The sequence below is a fragment of the Oreochromis aureus genome, linkage group 7 (assembly GCF_013358895.1).
Source record: "Oreochromis aureus strain Israel breed Guangdong linkage group 7, ZZ_aureus, whole genome shotgun sequence".
In the NCBI taxonomy this organism is placed as follows: Eukaryota; Metazoa; Chordata; class Actinopteri; order Cichliformes; family Cichlidae; genus Oreochromis; species Oreochromis aureus.
In genome coordinates, this window is record NC_052948.1 from 9,053,749 (window position 1) to 9,078,084 (window position 24,336).

Genomic DNA, 24,336 nt, shown 5'->3' on the forward strand with positions numbered 1-24,336 from the left:
GTCAAGGCCTTTCCCAGGTACAAATGAAAGGGAAAGCAGAGACTTTGGAAGAGCTGAAAACACTGTCGGTCACCTTGCTTGGCAAAGAGATCAATGTCTACTGGACTGACTGACAGAGAGAGAGAGAGACAGAGGAAGAGAGAGTGGCTGCAGCAGAAGGGTAAATCACCTCTTGCTTCATTGAGATGCAGGTAAAACACACAGGGGTCGGGCTTGGCTCCAGCTCCACCCTGCATAAAACAAACTCATGCATAGCCAGACCTAAACATGCACACAGACAGCTTCTCACACACCCACCCACACAGTCGCATAATGCACTCACTTGTCAAACACCCACCCTCCCCGAAACCACGTTCGCCGCGGTCCAAAACACACCACTTCACTGACTCTGTGCCCTGAAACTCAACTCACTGTTGAAAACATCAACACAGCCTCAGTTATGTTTATCTGCAAGTCAGAATATTGTGATCCCCTATAATTAAATCATAATTAGCTTTCATCTATTGCCCTTTAGTTATGCATTCTGAGGACAGCTTCCTACACAAGCAAATGCAAATCTACTCCAGTGTCTATAAGCACATTCTTTTGCATCTCTGCATTTACAGCTGTCTCAATTTAACACGCAACACTGTAGATTTGGATCCACACAATCACATTTCAATCACTCTGCCCATGATTGTATTTGGCCTGTGGAAAAAAAATATAAGCATGCAAAGCCAATCAGAAACATTCACAGGAAACACCACCAACGTTTTACAGCCACTGCTTTTTTACCACATGCATAGCCGTGACAGGACGGACAAGTTAAATTATTAAGCTTTTAAATAAATGACATAACTCAGGACACTGCGAGAGGGTGCGAGAGGAAGAGAAGCTCGGGCACTGCGGGTCTAAGATGATGGACGGACCACAGAGGAGCATAAAGGCAGCCGATTTAAATCACTTTAAATGTAAATGTTTATCGTGTGGAGTGATGCAGATGCGGAATGAGTAGAAGAGATTGAAATTGTTTCCTCTTGTGAATGCGAAAATGTTTTTAACCCTTTTCAGGGGTTTGCCACGCTTGGGAAGGAAGCGTTCGCAGAGAATGACAGAGAATGAACGTGCACATGTAAAAACTGCCGTGTTGCCGTGCTGAATGAATGAGACATGCAGATCCCATGCAGATTTTAGTAAAAGAGCAGCTTTTTTGTTTTTTTTAAGTCAGTGGTTGGTGATAGCTCTGAATGAAATGATAACATATATTTTTACATTATGAAAAACAAACACAGGTACAACTGTAACGATCTACTGCAAGGGCTTGAACTTTAACTGAGTTGCTCTTGAATGAATTGCAATTGTATTTTACTACAAAAAAAGATTAAATGCATGGCTTCATATTTTTAGCATTACACAATGAAGACTACAAATATCTGAATTTCATGACACGACGACTCATTCTTACAGATTTACCATTCTCCCTTAAAGCGAACATACACGCTTCCGCAACAAGGTCACATAAAAGACAATGCAGGCAGGTTATTGAGCACTCACACGAACAGACACTAACCACTGTGCATATCCTTTTGTCCTATTAATTCTGAGACATTAAAGCAAAGTACATGATGATGATTTAAATGTCAATACTGATAAATTTCAGAGTGATTTCCCATAGTTGACCTGAAAGGGAGAGTCCAATATTGTGACAGCAGACAACTACATTATCTTTAATAACCTAATCATTGGACAGACTGCAAATGATCACAGTGAAGAAGTCAATATGCTGGGCCAGAGAACAGAATTACAGTTCATACTGATAAGATTAATAACGTGGAGTGTCTATAGGGTGCGTGTACACACTTTTTCATGCTGTGCAAATAACAGAGGAAGCAAAACACAGCGAAAGAAGCAGTGATTATGGCTGCTGAGAAGTGAGAAGGAAGCCCTGAATTGTTGTTTCCTGTGCATTCTGTCCTCCTCCAAAACAGGAAGTGAATCAGTACTACTAAATCCCGCAGCCCCTCGGTGTGTCTAGAGGTCAAAACACACCCACAAACAACCAGCATCCCACACAATTTCCACAGCCCTACAATGATCAGCAATTTTCCGTTTTATCCTTCTTATGCATTGATGCCAGAGCACAAACCCTAGAAGCCTGCGAACCGTGACACAAAGCAGCCCTCGATCTGCTACTTAACAAATTCACAAAACTGTTGTTGTACAAACAGGTAGAGCCGTCCTGAGCAAAGTCCAGAGGAAACCTCGCTAATCCTATCAGGCTCACATAAGAAAGGGGTGACATGAAAGAAGTATAGTATCTCCAGTTCTAGGTTATAACACAAATGTAATTAAATAGCACACTATATTGACCTAATCAGATAGCAAGGCCATAAATTAGTGGACACATGCTCACTAAAAGGCCGTCTCCTCTCAGCTAGGATGCATCTCTGATCGTTTATCATCTGAAAGGAGCAGGAAGGCAGCCAGCATATCTCTCTCTCCTCCCTCTCCTCTGTATTGCTCTCTCTCCCTCTCCTCCTTGGGCCCCATCCCTGTCTCTCACTCTCTTTTAATCACAGAGAAAATCCTTCCTTCAGGCATGAGTGGATCATGCTTTGCCATCTTGTCCCTCACTCCAGGCTTTCATGGAATCCATATGAGCCAGGTGACAGTGTCACTGTTGTACAAGTGAGACTCAGAACCAAATACACAGTCCACAGTCTTTGTTTTCAGCCCTACACTGAAACATTCACCACTGTGGTGCATTTTAAGGTTTCCATGAGATAGACACTTTTCCTAGTCTGCACACACTCTGTCAAAAGGTCCCTCAGAGGGACAACCCAGTAACACTTCTCTACATACACTCGCACACACACACAACCACAAAGATTTCCCAGCAGCATGCATTGTAGTGACCTTGTATGGGAGCCTGAACCAGACCCCGTGCAGCTTTTATAGCAGCCATACTCCTCTTAGGGATGCACCGACTTCATCGGGAAGGAAAGGCGTCCGCAGGCCACATTTACCCGGCAGGTTGGAGGGCTACAAGACTTGTCACTCGCTGGCAAATCAAATTACCCCCGAGTGTCTCCTGTGCCTTTAATTGAATCTTTTCAGCATTTTTATGTCACAAGTCGAAGGATTTGTTTTTCTTACAGTGAAATGAAAGTGAGGCATTAAAAAAAAAAAAAACTTGTTTGGTTAAAAATATGAGGCGTGATTTGATTTCCAAAAAGAAAAGAAAAAATATGAAAAACTGCGGAATTATTGTGGACTGGCAAATGACACGTCAGAAAAAGAAAATTGCGACATGTTTGTGTTCAATCGCACATTTACCTGCACACACAACTAAATGCATCACGTTTGCCACGCAGAGCTTTATCTGCGGTCGATCTGAATTAAAACCTTCCACAGGCAATGTTCAACAAGTGGACATGTACCGAGTGAAAAGTGCAAGTTTACTCTAAAATCAATCATTAACTGAGCGTTTGCAGGTGACCTGCGCCACAGATATCAGGCCACAGGGCGAAAAACGAAAAATTATATAACAAAAACTGAGCGCTATTTTTTCATTTTCACACACGCTTATAAAGAACAAGATTGTGTCTTTAAATACGCAACAGGTGAAGGCCGTAATTTTTTTTCTAAAAAAAAAAAAAAAAGAAAGAAAGAAAGAAAAAAAAGCAAAAGCCATTAAAAGAAACCCTTTAAAATTATTTGCCAAGATAATTTAAAATAATAAAATTTAAAAAATTTAAAGCCGTATAAAGGAAACACATGGATAAACTGAACCAGATCACAAAGTTGGAATATCGCAGGATACTTGATGTTTGGGAGCTGCGATAATTACACGGCTTCCAAGCAAACAACACGTTTATGAACGAGACGCTTTTGTTATTGCAATCCAGCAGAGGAAATTCGGATTCGTTACAAGCCTCAGAGTGTGTGGTGTCGCCTCAAAGACACAGAGACAAACAAGCAGCAAAACTGAAGAGAACAAAAACGAACATCATCAGGAAGGTGCATTTGTTTCCATTCATGGAGGTTTATTGACGAATGGTAACATTTATTAGATTCAGCTTTTTAAAGTGAACAGGGCGTGTGCCTTTTACCTGTCCCGTTCAGTTTCTAACTGAACAGAAAATCAGGGCGTCACAAAAAGACGAATGGCTGCTTGATGCATTTCCTTAAATATTCTGCAACACCGGTGGGAACCTTAAACTTCAATTTCCAAACAGTTCACAGTATGTTTACCAGAAAATAAAGAGGGGGAAAAAAAAGACCCACAGGGCTCCGAGTGAACTTAATCAGCCTCCTTAAATAAAAGGAAAGCACATGAACAGTGAATTTCTACAAGAAAAAGATCATTTGTTGCATAAAGTAGCATGTCCTCCACATATTTTCAGGAAATCTGCTTCTGCACTGTTTTTATCTTCAGCTCCACTTGTTGATCGCAATAATTTTAGTGCTAGTGTTGGAAATTTTATAATTATTGCTTATAGTAAATATGCAGATGCTGCTCATCTTGATGCCATGTTGCCTAACAGAAAAAAATCAATACTGAGCACATTGTTGCTTTACATGAAGACCCCTTTCACTCCCCCCCCACCCCCCCACACACAAGGCTCCAAAAGAAGCCAATAAAATGTTGAAAGGGTCGAAAACGCGATGAACTTTCATTAAAGAAAAGAGGCGCATAAATAGCCCTGTTCACTTGTTTTACAAATTAAAAAAATCCAAATGATAGTGAAACTGAACAATGCAGTCACGGTATAATACAATTATACACAAGTTCACAAAAAGGTAGAATAAAAAAACAAAAACAGAAAAAGAAGAAAAAACAAACAAACAATCCGTACATGACCAGCATGCATGGCTTCATATAACTCACACAAGTCTCTCCAAACTTTGGCGCAGTTTGGATATTTTTCATCAGACAGGATGAATGACATGAAAATGAAGTAAAGCATATTAAAACAGAGTGACTTTAAACAACCAAACAAAATCAAAATCACATCAAATAAAGCTGTTGAGTCTGAAAAGTTCTTTGTTTTAATTCACAAAACAAATATGGGTGTAAAGGGAACAGGATGGATGAGGCGCAGAAGGAAGGCTATGCGATCGGTCGCAGCAGGATGGTAAGTTTATGCAGTGTCTATAAAGGCAAACATCACAAAGTGGAGAGAAATCCTTTAAAAAATGTATGGGTACTGTATTTTTATCCAGAGTCCTTTCCTAATTTGTATTCTTTAGAAAGTAAAAAACAAACAAAACAAAACAAATCTGGGTTTCTGAAACAATATACTTTTAAAATGACACAAATTGGGGAAAACTGGTTTAGTCCTTAACTAAAAGCAGCTTCAACACAATCACACACAACCTATTTTAGCTGCGCGCAAACTCTTTTTTTTGTTGTTTTTTTTTTGGTGAGGTTCGCTTATTAAAACTTTTCAGCGCCGGGACTCACATGAAAAACTCCGGGGAAGAAGGGTTGTTATCGCTGCTGGATCCTCCGTTTTCTCTGAAGCCGGTGCTGATCAGCTTCTCGTATTTCTCCTTGTAGGCGTCCCTCTCCCTGGCCAGCCGGGAGATCTCCTGCTTGAGGTGGTCCACCTGCTGCATGAGTTGCGTCTTCTCTCCCTCCAGAACGTGCCGCTGCTGGACCCGCTTGTACCGACAGGACTGGGCATAGCCTCTGTTCTTTAGCGTCCTCCTCTTCTGTTTCAGACGGATCACCTCTTCCTTGCTGACCCCCCGCAGCTGCCGGTTCAGTTCCCGCACCGACATGGTCACCAGCTGCTCGTCCGTGAACCGCTCTTCCAAGCGCATGTGTTGGTGGTTTCCCCCCGGGCCGCCGCTGGACTGAGACCCGGAGGAGGGGTGGTGTGCCCCTGTGTGGTGGTGGTGGTGATGATGGTGGTGGTGGTGGGGAGCCCCGTTCTGAGCTGCGGCTGCAGCGATAACCGCGGACACCACTGCGGCCGCTGATCCCATCTCCTCCCCGGCCATTGCGCCCCCCGCGCCGGCTGCGCCGCCGAACTGCTGCCCTCTGGCATAGCCATCGAAGGTCTGGAGCTGATGACTGCTGCTGATCAGCGCCTCTACGGCGTCCTCCGGGCTAAAACCCAGAGCTTCGGGGTTCAACTGCTGTTGGTACCCGGTCATCCAGTAGAAATCCTCCAAGTGCGCCTTCTGTTCGCTCCCTGATCCCGGACTGGGCGCCGAGAAGCTTGGAGAAGGGGGAACCGAGCTGCAAGGCGTGCTCATCGGGGTGGAAGATAGGGATCCCCCGGCGACCAGGCGGCTGCACTGGTTGATGCTGCGATCGGGCTCCACCGGCTCCTTTTTCACTTCAAACTTCATCAGATCGAAGTCATTAACATATTCCATGGCCAGGGGACTGGTGGGCAGGTCGGAGTTGCTCATTGCCAGCTCTGATGCCATCCTCTTGCTGTTGACAGTCCTCCAAAGGGGGTGAGGAGCACCTGTCAAAGTGGGCTGCTGAGACACGCACTGAGCCAGCTTGATTTCTTTATTTATTTTCTTCAAAACCGGAGGAAAAAGTGAATTTTCTCGCACTAATTGCGCAGCGCAGGTTCAGGTTTTGTGAGTCGATAAGTTTTTTTTTTTTTTTCTCTCTCTTCAGTCTGTGTTGCACAGACGCATTGGAGCAGCGCTGTTTCCTCCCTCTCTCCCAGCGTGCGGGTATCTGAGCGCCGCTCTCTCCGTTTCTACCGTTTAACACTTCATGGCTCCTTTTAGGATTAGTGCGCCAATTTGAGGAGGTTCACGTACGTGTCCCGGGCAAATAGTTGCCTTGTGGAGACGGGGGAAAAAAAACTCCACCCAAGGATTGATAGATTTTTTTTCTAAGGGATCAGTCAGCCGACGAGTTAAAAAGCATTGCTTAGTTTTATAGGCGCCCTGACGTCAGGACTGAAATATGAAATTGACTGAGACTCAGCCAATGAGCAGCGCGATCCAGGGACGTAATTAGCATAATAGTAAAGAAACTAAGTTTTCGGACCATCCAAGTCCATACACAAATTTACACATGAAACTTGATATTCATTTTAATGATTTTTTTCTAGCATGCGTAGGAAAATAAAGCAAGCAAAAGAAAACAAATTCCGTGGATTACGCTAAAGAGTTTAACGATAAATTAAACTGGTCTGTAGCCTCACGCATTTTTGACATTAAAGTTCTTTTTTTTTTTTTTTTTTTTTTTTTCATTTTTTCACTTAACCAACTTAAATATTTCAAGTGGAATTATGTCAGATTTATTATAGCCTCTCTGCTTAAACACGAAATAGACAAACCTTCTTGACCCCGGCCGCATGTAAAACCTTGTATAGACTTTTGAATTAGTTATTTATGCCATTTATTTCACAGGTTTCTTGTTAATAAGCGAATAAATCTCCAACTCTTCTTACACACTACCTACCGTTTTAACTCTCGGCTCAAACACAAAGTAATTGTATGAAAAAAAACATTTGCAAAATGAGCGTCACACTAATTGTTCACACTCTTTTCTTCGTCTAATCTCAGAAATAGATGACACGAATCGGGTGGTTGAGTAAGAAGGCGAAACAGTTTGAAAAGAGCACGGCACGGGTCTGGCTCGTCTACACTGTTTGGAAACCCAATGTCGCCACCATTCGGTGCAAAAAGATACTGCTGGCGGCTCTTATCAGGCGGTGTAAACCCATTTTCTTATACACGTCAAGTGATAATGTATTTACACTAAATGCAAGTCAATATCAAATCCTTTTCTTTTGAAATAGTCTGCAGTGACAACATCTTCATCTGTGTCCTCCCATGTAATGATCACAGCATTAGCGGGCCTTTCTCCATCTCTTTGTATGCCTCTTTCTCTCCTGGAAGCGCAGTCCTCAGGAGTGGTGGCACATAAGAACAAACAATGAGCAGGGCTATACACACAGGACCGGAGAGTAAATAAGAGCACTCTCCCTGGAACATGTCACACGGGGAAACTTCAGAAAACTACAAAGCCGCCAGCAGATAATCCAACTCCCCGGTGTCCCAACACAAGTAAATATTCTCTTGGTCCCCGTGACTGTTCATGGGGACTTAACGTTAAACAGGAAGGATAAACATCGTGTTTTATTCATTACAGCACACATCAGGGGCCCTTCTGATGCTTTTGAATAAATATTAGCTAGATGAGATGTCCCATCTGATGCTGCTACATGCTTTTGCTGCTTGAGTGTAAATTTAAGACTGGCAGGACCGTACAGGAAGCAAACATTAAATTAACAACAATGAATATATGCTTTTATGTTTAAGGCGAAGCCATTTTTAGGTCTTTGAACCACTGTAATGCATTACACCTTCTCAGTGTCCTATAGAATAGTAGTTATGTAGAAAATAATCTTACAATCAAGGGTTGTAAGAAAGTTTAAAATGAGACAGTGAATAAAAATTATAATTTTGTATGTAAGATAAGCTCGAATGCTCAAAATGATCACCACTGCAAAATATGTGTGGTTACAGAGAGCTGCTCAAGTCATACGAGCCTGGGCAGATCTGTAGTTGATGCAACAGTAGACACAAGTTGCTGCGTGAGCTCTGGGTTTGCCAGATCTCTTAAACCAGGATTTATCTGCCTGGAGTCTCAAGGGTTAACAAGAAGACTAGAGCCAATGCATCAACTGCATTACTGAGGGCTAATAGCCCTGTATGCATCACTTTCTGCCTCCCTTTGGAGTTTCATACACATGAAGTTTACTGCCGTCTTTGTTACATCACACACACACAATACAGGGGTCCACATAAGTGTATATCATAAAAGATTACTTTGCACACAGTGTTGGTGGAGAGGAAAGTTAAGAGCATATGAATTTAAACGTTATACCGTAATCGCATGCTTGGCTATAGAATAATAAAAACACAGTACAGGATTGGCTCCTACTAGAAATGTTTCTCCAAATGAATTAAGTGCAGATAAAATGAACACAAGTGTCTCCTTTCAGTCAAAGTTTAAGTGTCCCGCTGGGAGCATGAAATGCTTAAACCTCATCAATAGCTTTAAATACATTAAAGAATGAAACATTGAACTCTCGGAGGCTTTTACAAAACATTTTTTGGTGTGTTACAAATGCCATTGTCACAGCCTAACGTTTACAACCCAGCTTCGTGTTAATTGTCCGTCGCCTACATTTGGAAGCTACAGAAACTGTAAATGAGACACTGTCTGACCTTTCAGAGTTTAACCCCAGGAGAACACCGAGGCATTCTGGGTAACTGATAACCAGTGCTCCAGGACTTCCTTATGATTTACTGGTACAGTGACTTTACTAATTGTTACATCTATTTAAAACATCCTCATTACAGTATGACTTATGTGCATGTTGCAATAGACCTCACTTTTTATTTTCAGCACGTTAACCTTTTGTTTGCCTCTGAGGTTCCTTCACGTTCTGCATTAACAGATAATCTTCATGTGGGTCGTTTCGTGCTTTGTTACAGTAGAAATGGTTTGCCTACATGCTTGTTCAGCTGTACCTATTTGGAGAAGACGGGGCTAGTTGTGTCTCCAAAATATCATGCAGAAACATCATTTTCACACAACATATAGAAAAACCATGTACAAAACCCCTGCAGTATATTCATTTAAAAAAAAAAACTCATTACACGCACTCTATGCATTTTCAAAATATGAATTTTATAACCTCAGTGTTGAAATTTTAACTGTGCCAAAAATAGCCAAAGTCATTACCACATTTAACAGACAGTAACTTAAATAAAATGACAGAAACTAAACTAAAGGATTTCTGTATTACTAAGATTATGTCTCCTAATCATCCATTACATTCCCAATGGGAGGTAGGCTTCATTTTCATCCTCAATCCCTGTTTAATGCCATATATTAAACTCTGGTGGCACTCCAAATGGAGGACAACCCGACAAGTGGGCTCAGTGGGCTCATCTGAGACACATTTAATTAGAGGGAAAGAAAATGAAATGTTTCGTGGGGTCTTAACTAACCGTTGTATCTTTTGTAATAGAATGAGGAGCTGTGAGAAGCTATTACAAGGAGAAGTAAGAAGAGCTCCACGCTTCCCTTTGCCAGTGTTTTATAGGGGGAAATAAAAGAATGCTTAATAAGATAATAAGCTTCCACATCACAGAAACACGGTGGCATATTTGCAAAGAGGAACATCTGACAGAACGGTCTTGGTCGCCATTTCCCCACCCACTATCTGACTCTCCTGCTCCCCAGCCCTGAGTTAATCAGACTTTTACAACCCTTTCGATTCACTTACCTGCTCAGGAAGCAGATAGCTGCTATAACTGTTGGTTAGTGCGGGGATTTGATAAGCTGAAAAAACTATTCCAGGTTGATCGTGAAGAAGCAGGCCCTAAACAAGTGAGTTTGTTCATTACTTTATATCAAGACAGACAGGGCATCCTGATATAAGTGAGGTAGCTTTGTTGTTTTTCTTCAGTCTATTTCTGTTGTTTGAACTCAGATAGCGGAGAAGATTCTTGAGAATCCAGCACAAGTAAACACGAGTTTCGGCTTCACCCGTGTGGATGAATTTGATTAGGGGGGGGAAAAAGCAGCGTGTACTGTAGCACCCTTTCTGTGTGGCTCTGTGGCTGACAGAAAGATGCTTCAGCCTGGTAATTAGCCACAATGAGCAGACTTGCATGTGTCAAACTCTCCTCTTCACATCTGGTTATTGTCTCTCACAGCAGGTGGACATCACAGGCGTCGTCTGAGCGGTCTCATCAGCTCTCTGGCTCTGTGCAACATGGGATACACTTCTATCATATATGTTAAAAAAAACAGCAAAATGTCAAGTGCAGTTTGAGTAGGATATCGGTAGTGTGCCGACAGCGCAGTCTGTGCGCTGATGATTTTTAAAGGCTTTTTCAGCACACAAATACGTGGCGCCGGATGTAGCAGGTTTTCTGTGAAGTAGTTAATTGTGGATTCAACAGTCCTGGTTCATGAATGTAATAATGTTTACACACAAATACACAAAAATTAAATGTGAATTGTAAGGAACCTGGGCTCATCTTCTCTCATTAGGCACACACTGCTACATTATTGGCCTCATTAACTATCCCCACCGTGCATCACCCAGCATGTGGAGAAGCAGGTAAATAACAAAAACAATACAGTGTGCATGAGCTATTCATTTCCCCTTAAAGCTAATGGTTTCTAATAGTCTGCTGAACTGAGAGAGACACACTGGGACAATTTTAGCCTTTTGCGGCTAATGACTGTGATTTTCTATTTTTAGGTGTTTACATGAACACAGGGTTTGCCTGTGTGACTTCCAGTGTCCACATGGCATGATGATTCATGTTCTAGTTGGAGATTATGAGTTATTATTGATGTGGCTGTTCCAGTATATGTACTGCGCTATATGCTCTCTGCAACTGTACACTGTTATTAATGTCCACACTGTCCACTCTGTGCTGTTATTAATGTGACTCATATACATAAAGAGTTTCCCCATTAGTCAGAGTCCAACTGTGCCATCAAACATAGATGAGTTGCAAAGAGTCCTCCTTCTCCTTCCCCTCCTCCTCCTCCTCATCTTCATCAACGCACACATGCACACTCACAAAGATGCATGCAGATGCAGCATGCTTCTTCTAAATAAACTCCGATTCAGTCTAAGACAACACCTTCTGTGACCGGGTGACTCCGGAGCCCTTAATCCCTTATGATAGTAATGAGACAAATTTTAAAGTTAAAAAAGCCACAAATAATTTGATATGTTTTTAAGATTGTAATTGAAAGAAAAATAATTAAAAAACATTTTTAAATAAATAACCAATTCTTTAAGTTCATTATTAAGCAGCAGAGCCAAGTACGGTCACTGACAACCTCTGAAATGAGGATTTCCTGTGTTTTACATCAGTGTAAATTAAATATATATTTATTTTTTGTCAGACAAAAGTACTGTAATGATGTTACCATAGTGCTGATAGACCGTTTAAAGATTAAGCTGGTTGGCGACGTAAACATAAATAATTTAAACTAATTAAAATTCTGTAAAATGTTGCACTTGTTCCATGTGTATACTGTATATCCCTGATATTAAAGCACAGTTTGTTCTGCTTCTCCAATTCAGGATCAAGGGGGTAGGGTGGGGTGTTGCAGCCTATCCTAGCTATCACAAGGTGAAAGGTGGGGTACGCCCTGGACAGGCCGATCTGTTGCAGGACCAAAACATAGTGGAAAAACAAGTATTCACTCTCACATGGTCAACTTAGACTCACCAATTACCCTAACCTCCTGCATGTCTTCGGACTGTGGGGGGAAGCCCAGACAGAACCCACACACGCAAACTGCACACACAAAGACCTCCAGAGTGGATTTGAACCCATCTTGCTCTGTGGTGACAGTGCTCGCCACTGTGTCACCCTGAGTTAGATTATATAAAAGAATAGTGTAAAGTTAGAAAAAAGAAATTTAGTGCTGATATATAAGGACCAGACTGTGGAAGTAAACACTATGTGCCATGGTAACTATGGTAAATCTAACTGGAAAAAAAATGTAAGCGTTGTCATAAATATAAAAAAGAAAGAAGATGACTACAGGCTGCAGTGGTTCTCTCAGTCTTGCATCCACACACATACACACACACAGCTTCCAAGAGGCTGATGTACATAGACCTCTGTGTACATCAGGGAGCAGCCATAACAGACAGATGTGAAGTACATTACAGATACAACAGATCACATGACCCAAGTCTTCCCACACAAACCTCTTTTCTCCAGAGAGACTCTTCTAGAGAGCATTTAAAGATTCAGACAGAAAAAAGACAGATGAGAATATAAACACCTCTGCGTACAGTGTGATTTAAGATTATTGCAGATGAATGCAAATATTAATTTTAAATTCGCTGTGATAATCCCCTCATCCGTCCCCCAGAAATTGAAGAATAATTTGGAGCGGAGGAGTGTGTGTGAGTGTGCGGGCAAACTAAACTCACATCCTTCTGCGTTATTCTGCACTCTGTCACAGAGGAAGCTGCAGAGACAATACAGCCCACAGAGCGCCATGGCCTCATACAGCAATCCTTTACATCTCCACTAGATTAATGCCACGAGACAAATGCACTTCCACTGGGATATTCTCTTCTCTGGGGGAGGGCGGGGGGTGGGGAAGGGGAATGGAGGGGAAAAAGGGTTGACTGTTACTGGACTTAGGGGCGAGTGAGGCGAGATGATGAACAAGCTTCACGTAATAGGTGGGCTTTTGATTATGGCAATATTGAGTGTGGAAATGAGATGTTTATCAGATGTGGTTTTGAGGAAGAGACGGGAGGAGCGAGGGAGCAGGGGGAGGGCAGTGATAAGCTTTAATCTGCCTGCTAAATGGAGGGCTTGACATGTTGTGTCTGTCTGGAGAACCCAGTGGAACAGGTGCTCTGTAAACACTGATGACGCTCACAAACACTCACAATTAACATTTCAGGGAAATGACTGGAAAATGTGGACGCACGTGGCGAGTAATACATACACTTAACACTCAAACGAAAAGAGATCCTAAGAGCGACAGATGATTTATTTATTTATTTTTAGAGGGGGAAAAAGGAGGTTATGACAGCAAGAAGAAGCAAGATGAAGAAGAGAGTAAAGTATCTTTAAGCTTTCCCTAAAAACGCACAAACAGACTTAGTCAGAGTTAGTCATGGTTCTTTGCACACTCACAGTAGATTTGGATGCTTACACAGGAGCAGAGACACCCTTCCTGTTGCTTATCCGCTTCCTGAGCCTCAATTTGTATTGAAATCCCTCACAGGCAATTATCCATATGCGAATGGTGTACTTACTCTGAGCTTATATAAGTTTCTTTCTCAGTAAGCCGCACCATTTTCATTTTAAAACTCTGATTACAATTTCAGAGTTTATTCCTATGAGAAAATGGCAAAAATGGGTGCTCATAGTTAACACAGAGCATAAAATCCTGCTGGACCTCTTGCTGGCTGTATAATTTGAAAGATTATTCAATCTTTCCCTGGCATGATGTTGAAAATCCCTTCGCAAGAAGAGAAGTGGGCAGCAATTGGCATCTATGCGGTCAAGAAGGCATTTTGTTGAGTAAAGTGTTGGCAGGCAGGCAGGAGGAAACCCTCGCCACTGCTCACCCCCTGCCTCCTCACCCACCTCTCAGGCTGTCAGGAGTGTCATATATCTAGGGGATATCTGAGGGCGAAAGAGATCGCAGCCCAATTACGGGCTGATAACTAATCAATAGGTCGCTTATTCCTACAGCAGGAAGTAAAGGAATGGGCCCCTGGGACACATAGTTCAGATTACTCTCCTCTCAACGTGGGACAGCCTCTAATGATGAAACAGAAAAAGAAGTGGCGAGAGGCTGACGGAGGAAAGAATATACATTTAAAAAAAAAAAAAAAAACCCAGCCAGGAGAGAAGCTGCAATTTGGCAAAAGACCGTCATGTTATGACGGGAGAAAGACATAAAGACAAATAGAAAATGGAGCACTCAATAGAGTGACAGCACATTCGAAGGACAGTTTGTTGTGCCAAATAGATAATGTGCAATATGCACAAACTGACACTTTATCAAATTACTAATTATTAATTCAATAGTCCAGCAAACATTGTTCAGACAGTGACATAGCGTCCCGATCAGAAAAGATCATAGTCAGAAGACTAAAACTCTAATATAGGGCCCACCTTTTTATGTCCAGTGGTCCAGGTAGATCATTACTTACAAACCAGGAAATGTGGTCTGACAAAAGTAAATAAATGTATCTTTTTTGGGAAGGGGGCAAAAATACAAAAATTTGACTAAGAGCTGGTTATGATTGCCATAGAACATTCACTCCATGTACACCAGGCATCCGTCTTTCAGACACATTTATACATGACATATACATTTAAATATTCCTGTTTCATTGTTTCATTCAGAGTTCTTTTATATTCTCTCTACTTGGTCAAATTTTTCTTTGTTGTTTTTGTTTTTTTACTTGACATAAAAATCGATCCATCCAATTAGGGCTGGGCCATATCATACCATTCACGGTAATACTGGTATAATGTTAGGCAATGATAAGAAAATGAAATATCGCGATAGAATATAGGTAAAACACGCATGCGCAGTGCCTTTGTTTTCATGCGCACATGGCGAAAAAAGCAAGACGGCGACAGAGAATGAGAAGGGCGAAAACGGATCGTTGAATGAAACAGATGAACCAGAATTGGTTTGTAAAAATGGTGCAACTTCAGTGGTGTGGAACTGGTTTGGCTTTCATCCATCAGACACACCAAAGCACAATTTTTGGTAGAGCACACAAGCAGGCCGTCATTATTACAGGGTTTTTCGGAAAATGAGGCGCTCTTAAAATCCTTTGATTTTCTGAAAAATCAACAGTGCACCTTATAATCCGGTGCGTCTTATGTATGAATTCTGTTGTGTTTACTGACCTCGAACTGTTTATGTGGTACATGGCGCTCAAAAATCTGTCAAAAAATGTTTTAGTACGAAGCCGCACCGCTTAATGGATTGTTGGAGCATTACAGCTACCGCAGTCAGGAGCCTCGCAGAGTAATACGTACTGTGCTTCAACATAATATTACCGCATTGTGTGTATAACCTCTTTTTAAGTTTTGTTACTATTATACACGGTTATGCTCAGGATATGTCGGCCAATTTCCACTGGAAATGCCTTTTGGTTAAACTGTCAGCAAGGAATTTGCATTTGCTCTGTTAAATTTTTATATAGCTTTAATGCACATAAAAACAGCTGCTTGTTTAAGTGAAAATACATAGATGTTTTTTATTTTTATTTTGCACTAAGTATTTTGTCTCGCATCAACTATATCGTCAGTTATATCGTTATCGCAAATTTTCAAATATATATCTTGATAAATATTTTTGGCCACATTGCCCTGCCCTACATCCAACCTGGGTCTTGGGTGGCAGCTATCCCTGCTACCATAGAGTGAGAGGCAAGGCAGACCCTGGACAGGTCGCCTGATGCAGGGCTGATATATTTTTTATCCACTTTATTTTTATCCACTTTACACCAAAGGCATATTCAGTTTAACTCTGTTTATCATTGAAGATTATTCAGAGTTAATGGGTCACCATTTCTGACAGAAGATCAGGCTGAATGAGATGTTTCAGTATTTAGAGGACCACTTTATCTAAGTGATGGAGAAAAATCTGAAAGATGAAGGTCTTGTAGGTCCTGTACACCTACACAAGTATACAGAAAACACACACAGGCATGTAGAAAACACACAAACTCCACACAAACAGGGCCTGTCAGGGCTTGAACCTAGGACCCTCTTTTTATAAACCAACTGTTAACCACCGCGTTGCCCTTTTCAGAGCATATTTTGACTTGTTTTTTAATAATAGATAAAGTGTTGATGTTTTTGCTGCTGCTGCTACTGTACCACAGCACCAAAAGTAATGGATACTTGTGCACATCTCTGAGACACCAGAGGCTTCAGAAACGGGAGCAGTAGTTGTTGGCCAAACATAAGAAAGTTCAGCCATCATAAGTTTCATATTTGCACTTGTTTTCCGACTCTGGTGCCGAGATATCATCCATGTAATTTGACTAAAAACTGGATGATAAACTTCTAAACATTTAATTCACTGCTAAAGGCCTCATCACTGTTGAGCATTACTATAGTAAGACTCAGGATTCAGAGTAGCCAGCAGTTATGCTAGTTGTAGTCTGGGTTCTGGTTTCTGCCTCCAAACAAACCAGCCCTTGATGCTTGAAGAGTCTTCTTACTGTGTAGTGCAGGAACTATTTGTTCTCATTTCTTTTGACAGGCCATTCGTTTTGTCGCTCCTCTGTCACTGTCGCCTTCATGAAGAAATATGGCAGCAGCCTCTGCCCCTGTTCCCCACACCCTCTGCCCTTAGCTGACAACCTGCCCAGACCCCCCGGTGGTCCCCCCTGTTTCCTAAGGCCCCTCATTCAATGCTGCTATCAGCCGTACCGCCATAATCTCTGAGCTAGGGGTGGAGGACCCTCATCTGATATGTGTTTATGTGTTATAACGTTTAAGAATGATTTGTCATAACTTAAATTTTAATGTTCACAATCATCCTACAGAAGATGAAGAAAAAACACACGGGCATGATTGAGTCTCTCGTGCCTGTCTTACTCTCTCAGTAGAGCCATCTAATCAGTAGAATGGCGTTTTTGGCTGTCAGGTACAAGGCGTCAGTGAAAGACAAAAGACTAAACCTTCGCCATTAATACTGATCAGGTTTCTCCCAATCTGCTTGTTTATCCTCCTTTCTCCTTAGAACAGTACAAAGCTACTTTACAGCCTCTTAAACCAAACACGTTTCTCCTTGGCAATACGGTGGAACCACAAAACAGTTCTTAGTGACTTCAGTGATTAAACAGAAACAGTAGCTTTGGATGAAATGAGACAGAAGAGCGCAATAGAGGCAGAGAGAGTGAGAGTGAGGGAGAGGGAGAGAGAGAGAGCCACAACTTCATCTTCAAATCAGCTGCATTTGGCATCAGCACAATGGCCAGATCCAAAGTTTTCCACTCATAAGAACACACCACGCTCTTTCCAAATCGATTGGTAATACGTCTCATCCCATTGATGCCATCTCTAATCCATTCTGGGCTTCTTTGCAACATGGAGATGAAGGGACAGAGGAAGAGGTATGGCAAGGCGCGCGGAGAGAGAGAAAGTGTAAATACTGACTGAGCAGCCATGTATTCTGAGGAATTTGTGTTGTGTCGGTTTTTTTCTCTCTCTCTCTTTCCCTCTACTGCGATGGGGCTGTGTTGTTAAGCTCTTTAGTCCGCGTGGCTAATGGAATAGGGTTGGCAGGATTACACAGGGCTAAAGCACTGTGCCTGGTGAGCCTTGGAGAAACCGCTGTAGCTCCGCCAAGTAAAAGGGAGGGAAGGATGGAAAAGGACGAGGGGTTTATAGAGCAGACGAGGGCAAAGAAAGGGTTGGGGGTGGGGAGGGAGAGGGTAGGTTAATTGTAGAGGCGAAAACTCCTGGCAATTCAAGGACCATTATCACAACTGTCAGGTCTCATTCTGGATAGTTTTTTAGATTTCTGTTGCAGTGAACCAGAGGTGGTTGGCCTCTGTTGAACCCTCCGCTCCCTACAGGCTCTTAATTTTTAGGGTCACCAAATGCTGGTGGGGAGAAAAAAATAGAGTGGAGTAGAAGATAGCTCACACTTAGCTTCTAATAGCCATAAAAGCAGCAGAAGGTTTTTAACTAGTCGTAAAATCAGTGGCAGGAACAGGAGGATATTAATTGGATTAGCGCATTCATGGTCCCGTGATCACCTCTTCTGCTTCGATGACCATTTCTGAGCGATGGAATTAGATCAGTTCATCATGCGATAAACCGTATTTTGGTCGGTCCTAAAGCGATACTGACAAAAACATTTCACGTATCACACATATCAATATTAGTAGGCTACATGACAGCAATGACAGGATCAGTGTCTGCTGGCTTTATTTTTAAAGGGCCATTCCACTAATTTGAAGACTTAAAGTGAATCTATACCACGGCTGTACAGAAACAGCTGTAAACTAATGAAGATGATGCTTTTTAAAAAGAGAAGAAACCTTTATTTTGGTGAACTGTTTTAAAAGTCTTATATCGCTGCCTCAGATCCTTCATTTTGGTGATTTCCTCAGGTTTATGAATGCACAATACTTAATAGCATACTACGCCCTTAAAGCATCATTTACTCTACGTCTGTTTATCCCAGAGACTCATCTCTCTGCCCTTTTCCTCTCTTCTCTTCTTCCTTTCCCTCCTCAATTCCCCTCCTCATGTTACTTTGCAGGAATAAATCTGTTTCAAACATAATGGAGCCCTCCGTGGGGGAGGGGCCTCAGTTTAGTATACCTCTCCCTGATTGGCTCCAAGCCTTGATGTCGTATATGATGATAAATCTGGCCCAGGTGTCACCTCCTCGGCAGCAGGTGAGGATTGATGGGATACAGGAGGACTATCCATCATCCTGGGCAGGTGGCACGCTATCGGAATTTGGGAAATCTGTTCCCAATCAGGGTCCCGCAGTGCTCGGCGGGGTTCGCAACGCTGTTTGGGAGGCGTTACTGGAAATCAATGGCAACCACTCAAGGTCAATGTACTGTTAGAAAACTCCTTAAGCTCTGACAGATAGACCCCTCTACTCCTTCTCTGCCTTTCTTTCACTTTCTCCACAGTTGAATACGAGGAGACACTGACATCTTCTATCCTCTGCCGCCCTAGCCGCCCTGTTAAAGGAAAGGTGGTTTTTAGGTGGATGTCATTGTGGCTGTCTGGAGTAATTTGCGACGTAGCCCTTCTCTAGGTGGAGCCAGCAAGTGCCAATCTGGGGCCGATCCTAGGACTGGGGTTGGGGCCGGGGAGTATTGGAGATCTAATAAAAGCCCAGGGCGCCTGCCTGGCTCCTTATTCTTATAGATTACCTGTAAGTCACCTTGTCCCTGCTACTGTAAAGGTTGGGAGTTAAGCTGCATAAAGGCAGACATTCACCCTCACCTCCTTGGCTGGCTGAAAGTCAATTCAAACTGCAGATCAGAGAAGGGGGGAAACTTTGTTACAGACTTGCTGCAAGTCAGTGATTCAGCATCTAGTCTAATTGTGGTTTCAGTTGCAACCTAAAATGGATGGGAACCCAGTAAGTAGAGTTTAATCATAGCTTGTCAAATCAATACTGTATAGCACAACATGTGTTGTCTTCTTTTCTTCTTTTCAATTTAGCTCCCAGAGACAGACAACTATTTTTTTTTTTTGCTTAACAAAGCAACAGAAAAAGGGAGACAATGTATTTAAAGGCCTTAAAACAACTTTGGCTCACTGCAGAATTACACCAAACTTCAAAAAGAGTCAAGTCATCTTTACTTTAGAGCATCTACAATCAATGAAAAAGGATCACAAGACTTTTTTTTTTTTTTTTTAGAAGCTTCAACATCTAGTGGCCAACACAGAAGCAAGTTCAACATACCTATGACAGATTTCTTTACCTGGGTTTACATCGGCAGTGAGGCTAAACGGTCACATGAACATTCGTTATCAAGTCTAAAAGTAAATCCAGGGTTTTCCAATCTGGCTGCAAGTGCCTTAATATGAAAGGGATCCCTGCTGGAAGCATCTGACCAATCACAAACAGAAACAGATCTACTGGCAGCAGAGCGACTATAAAAAGAAAGAGATTATACAGAAAATGAAACTAGCTGTTTCACGCTACGTCGATGAACAGAATCCATTTTTTGGGATCTCCTTACCTAGATGATTGAGCATGCATCAAGACAAAATCAAACTAGGATACTAGAAAAAAAACGAAGGATAAAGCTGTTTAGAAGTTGCCAAGAATCTACATTATATTTCTTACTGATGCTCATTAAGGAAAGAATCTTCCAGGAATGGCGGCGCTATTTTCCAGAGAACAAATTGGGCATGGTTTCATGGCTCCAGATCTGACCTGCTCAGCATCAAAACTCACTATGGAGATGTAAACCTGTAAAACGTGAGCTGCCTTCCTGCTTTCTACTGCAGGCCTCCATCTTTGCTGTTCCTCTGACCTTGTCTGAAAGGTTGAGTGTCTTTTGTTTTGGACCACAAATGAACTCTGAACGTGGACTTTCATCCGTGTGGTTTTAAGCTGCAGTGACAAACATTGCGTTCAACCATTTTTAGACTTAAAAGGTGATGCTTTGAACACCTGACTTTACTCATGGTTTTGAACCTATAGCAGCTCCTTTTTGTGACCAAAGCGTTTTCTGTAGCTGCGGTCGTGCACAAGTAGCTGCTGATAGGGTAACACTTTTGACAGATCCGCTAAACGAGAGCAAACGTACTTCACTGGACCACGAGTTCCCCAGACCACCAGAGATACATCACTGCGGCTATAAAGTCATAAAAATCAACAGAGTCAGACATACCTTGCTGCAGTTACTGAAAATCACTCTGTCACAATGTTTGAATCCCAGATGTCTAAAGTTCTTATGTAGTATTGGTTTTCCAGGTGACTGTGTTATGTAGCTACAAAACAACTAAAGTAGCAAAACTAGATTAGTAAGGCTCCAAACACAGCTGTGTAGCCTGCCTTGGTTTAATAAGGTACTATGGTCGTCGAGGATTTCACGTTAGATCACCGAGGAAAGTTTGGCTGATGTAGCGCCAGGAAACTTGAAAGCTGCAGTTAGGGACCGTCTCAAAACAGTTCGACGAAACGAACTAGCAGAACTTCTGAAAAAAAAAGTAAAAGTTTTCAGCATTATATCCATTTTCATGTTAGCATTCTGCAACAATCAATTTCGTCTTTGTGTTAATAACTTCATACATTTAAGACACTACTAAGCTAAGGTCATCTTCATCAGATCCACGTAAACAGTCAGCAGTTTAACACATGAAATATTTGCACAAAGGGCAACATACTCCAACCCCCCCCCCCCCAACGACCAAATTAATGTCAACAGCAATCTGATTCTTAAATTAAATACAAACATTACTCTTCCACATTGCACCCATTGTATATGTAACTTAGCAAACAACATGCCAACAACTAAATGCATAATATCAGTTAGATAGTGAGAATCTGTATGTGCATAAGAATGGTGACAACTCTATGTTTTTGTTATTGTTACTAAGTGAGGCTAATATTATTGTAGGTTTACATAAAACTTTAGGCTCTAGACTTACAAAGATCAACTTTTGAAACTTGTTTTGAACATATGGGAACAAGTTGGGCTGTTGATAAGTAAGAAAGCACTAACAAGTGTGCATTTACAGCCGTTCACCCTCACCTTCATCCCTCCTGACACATAGCAGCTATCTGTCTCCTTATGTTGACCTCATTACCTATCTGGGGGTCAGCTGCAGGGAAGGTCAGAGACCTAACAAACTCTGTCTCTGTTCCTCTGCACTGTTAACTCATATCTCCTCCATTTACCTTTTACCTTCCATGCTCTTCCTTCTTTTATCAAAATTCAGCTGTTCAGAACATTTCATATGTCAGTCTTGTATGTCTAAGTCCAGCTTACCTTTACCTCTACTAGTCTCCCCCGTACACATTTGCCACCCTGCCCCTCTATCCCAAGGTGACCCTGCCTCACAATCCCCACTATCGGTCAGGCTCGGGCCCCTATTAATCCTACTTCATTTGTCCTGCCTCTCCCCTTCACTTTGGGAGGAATTTATGACAGTACCTTAAATGCTAATGGAGTCTAATCTGTGGAGAGCTTCGCTCTTTTCTAAAGACTCCTATCACTCTTTGTGCCACATGCATACAATGAGTCCACACATATAGGGACGGAGCCAGACTGGTATTAAGAGAAAGTTCCCTCAGTGAATAGACAGCACATGTCCATTCAAATACATTTCCACCCAGGAAATCATGTTCTCTTTGTGGACTGGTGCAAATAATATTTTTTGTCAAAATGCCTCAGGTTGAAAAGATGAATCCTCTATCAAAGTTCAATGGCTCAGAGTAAGAGTCACTGTAGTGAACTGGAGAGATTAATTTTGGCCCATGGTATTTTACTGTGACTAAATGTATGTCTGTCCTGGTGTCTGTCAGTCTGTCACAGTGACAATTAGTATGAAAACTCCTGAAGAATGTTTAGCCTCACTCAAGGATAAAACCTGTCAAAAATAAATGCCTCCTTTCGAAAAATTCGTGTTTATAAGAGAGAGGATAAAACTGGACAATTTTCTGCCTCACTAGTTTATTCAGTGCAGGGGTAAAATAATGCACATTTTAAATGGATGTAATTACTAGTTATCATTGGCAGTTACTCCGAGTCACTTTGTGCTAGAATAGAGTAAAGGGACCAGTGGTTTTTCACTTCTCACTTGAAGCTATATACCAAACACACAATGGCTCTGTGAGGAGAACCATTACGACACTTTATTTCAGCACAGAGATCCACTTCATGCACTCAGTGAAAACAGTGTGAAGGACGATACTCGTGAACAACAAAGACGGAAAAACTGTGAAGGATCTGTGCGAGTAGATGGACCTAAATGACTGTATATACATGCAGATCACACACACATGCACACATGCTCATGCTTACCATCACAGACCACAAGCTGTGATCTCAGTGCATTAATCAGTGAGACATTTGTCTGTCTTGCATACCTTAATATTCTAATCAGTTTGAATTCAAATGGTCTGATAATGAAGTTCTGACCCCACTTATTTTGATTAAATGTCACATAACTAAAACTGCAGTTTAGACGTGCGCACAGGCAAGCTCCATAATTACACTAATATTTAGCATGAATACAGTCCTGTTATAAATCTGAAATCAGTTACCTTTGTTGTCTGCTCATTTTCATTTTAAGATTTTACCTAAAAAAAGACGATATATAAAGAAAAAAGACGATATACTAGTACTAACTTAAGACAGGTAAAATTCCCAAACCACCGTAAACATTTTATTAATGAATGACAAGTTAAATAATTAAACACAAACACAGAAGTTTGAACTGTGGCTGAAATTGATCGTCGCTTCCTAAACAATACTGTATAGTCCGCAGACAAATCTCTTTTAATAATCAACACAGCATAATTACATCCGTAATATCAATGGAGGAACATCATATTGGAATCCACTGAGGCGTGTGTGTGTGTGCGATTGTGTATGCGCCGGGGTGAGTGCGTATGTGTGTGAGTGCATGTCCACGCACATGTTAATTCTGTGCTGGTCACTGGAGGAAGCTACGCAAGAGAAGGCAAAGCTGTGATTGCGTTGAGCACTGTGCTGCGACCGACAGACTTAATACCAGCCCCACTGGGCCGAGATCAGCTATTAAGATAAACCGGGCCAACTTAGTTTAATTCCTGGGCAGAATTACGCTGAAACCTGGCCTGCATTTGCATTCATGGAAATTTCATTAAAAGCCTAATTTTTGCAAAGATTTAGGTTCTCCTGTTATTTCTTAAAGCAGACCATTGCCATTTGAATGAATGCATTATGCATGAGAAGCACTGTGACATAAAGCAGTGTAGGGAAAGACACACCTTTTATTTCAAGCCCTTGATTTATATGAGAGAAAAGAGCGCGCGTATGATCCAGCATCATGCGCAGGCCCCATGTACAGCTGTGCTCTCTTTGTGGTCATGACCTCTTTGAAGATGCCTGTGTGTGGTACAATTGTTGGTCCATTTATCTGAATATAAATTGAAGCAGGTCACCGACTGATCCAGCAGTTCAGCCACACAATCAGATTAACCACGTCTGCTGTGACTTCAGTGAGGCTTCAATAAAGCAAACTGTAACAAACCTGGTCACCCTACGGTTAAAACACAGCCTGACAGTGAGCTATTGGTTCCTGGAACTGTGGCTACCCATAAGGCAGTTCTATTCT

The 24,336-nt window shown here is 41.8% G+C and overlaps 1 protein-coding gene across 5 annotated transcripts in view; it reads right to left on the reverse strand.

Annotated features, from left to right (window-relative positions):
* Positions 1-21,405, reverse strand: part of mafb (v-maf avian musculoaponeurotic fibrosarcoma oncogene homolog b (paralog b)) — a 58,916-nt gene extending 37,511 nt beyond the window's left edge. For 4 of the 5 annotated variants that reach the window (XR_005613831.1, XM_031737217.2, XM_031737214.2 and 1 more), the window contains exon 1: positions 5,447-6,841. Coding sequence is in view for 3 of the 5 variants with exons in the window: in XM_031737217.2 (XP_031593077.1) it covers positions 5,447-6,423 (977 nt within the window). In the remaining 2 variants the exon portion in view is untranslated. Of the gene's footprint in view, positions 1-5,446; positions 6,842-20,903; positions 21,211-21,304 lie in introns of those variants that run through there. The other variant, XR_005613832.1, reaches the window with a different exon arrangement.
* Positions 21,406-24,336: the final 2,931 nt, after the last annotated feature.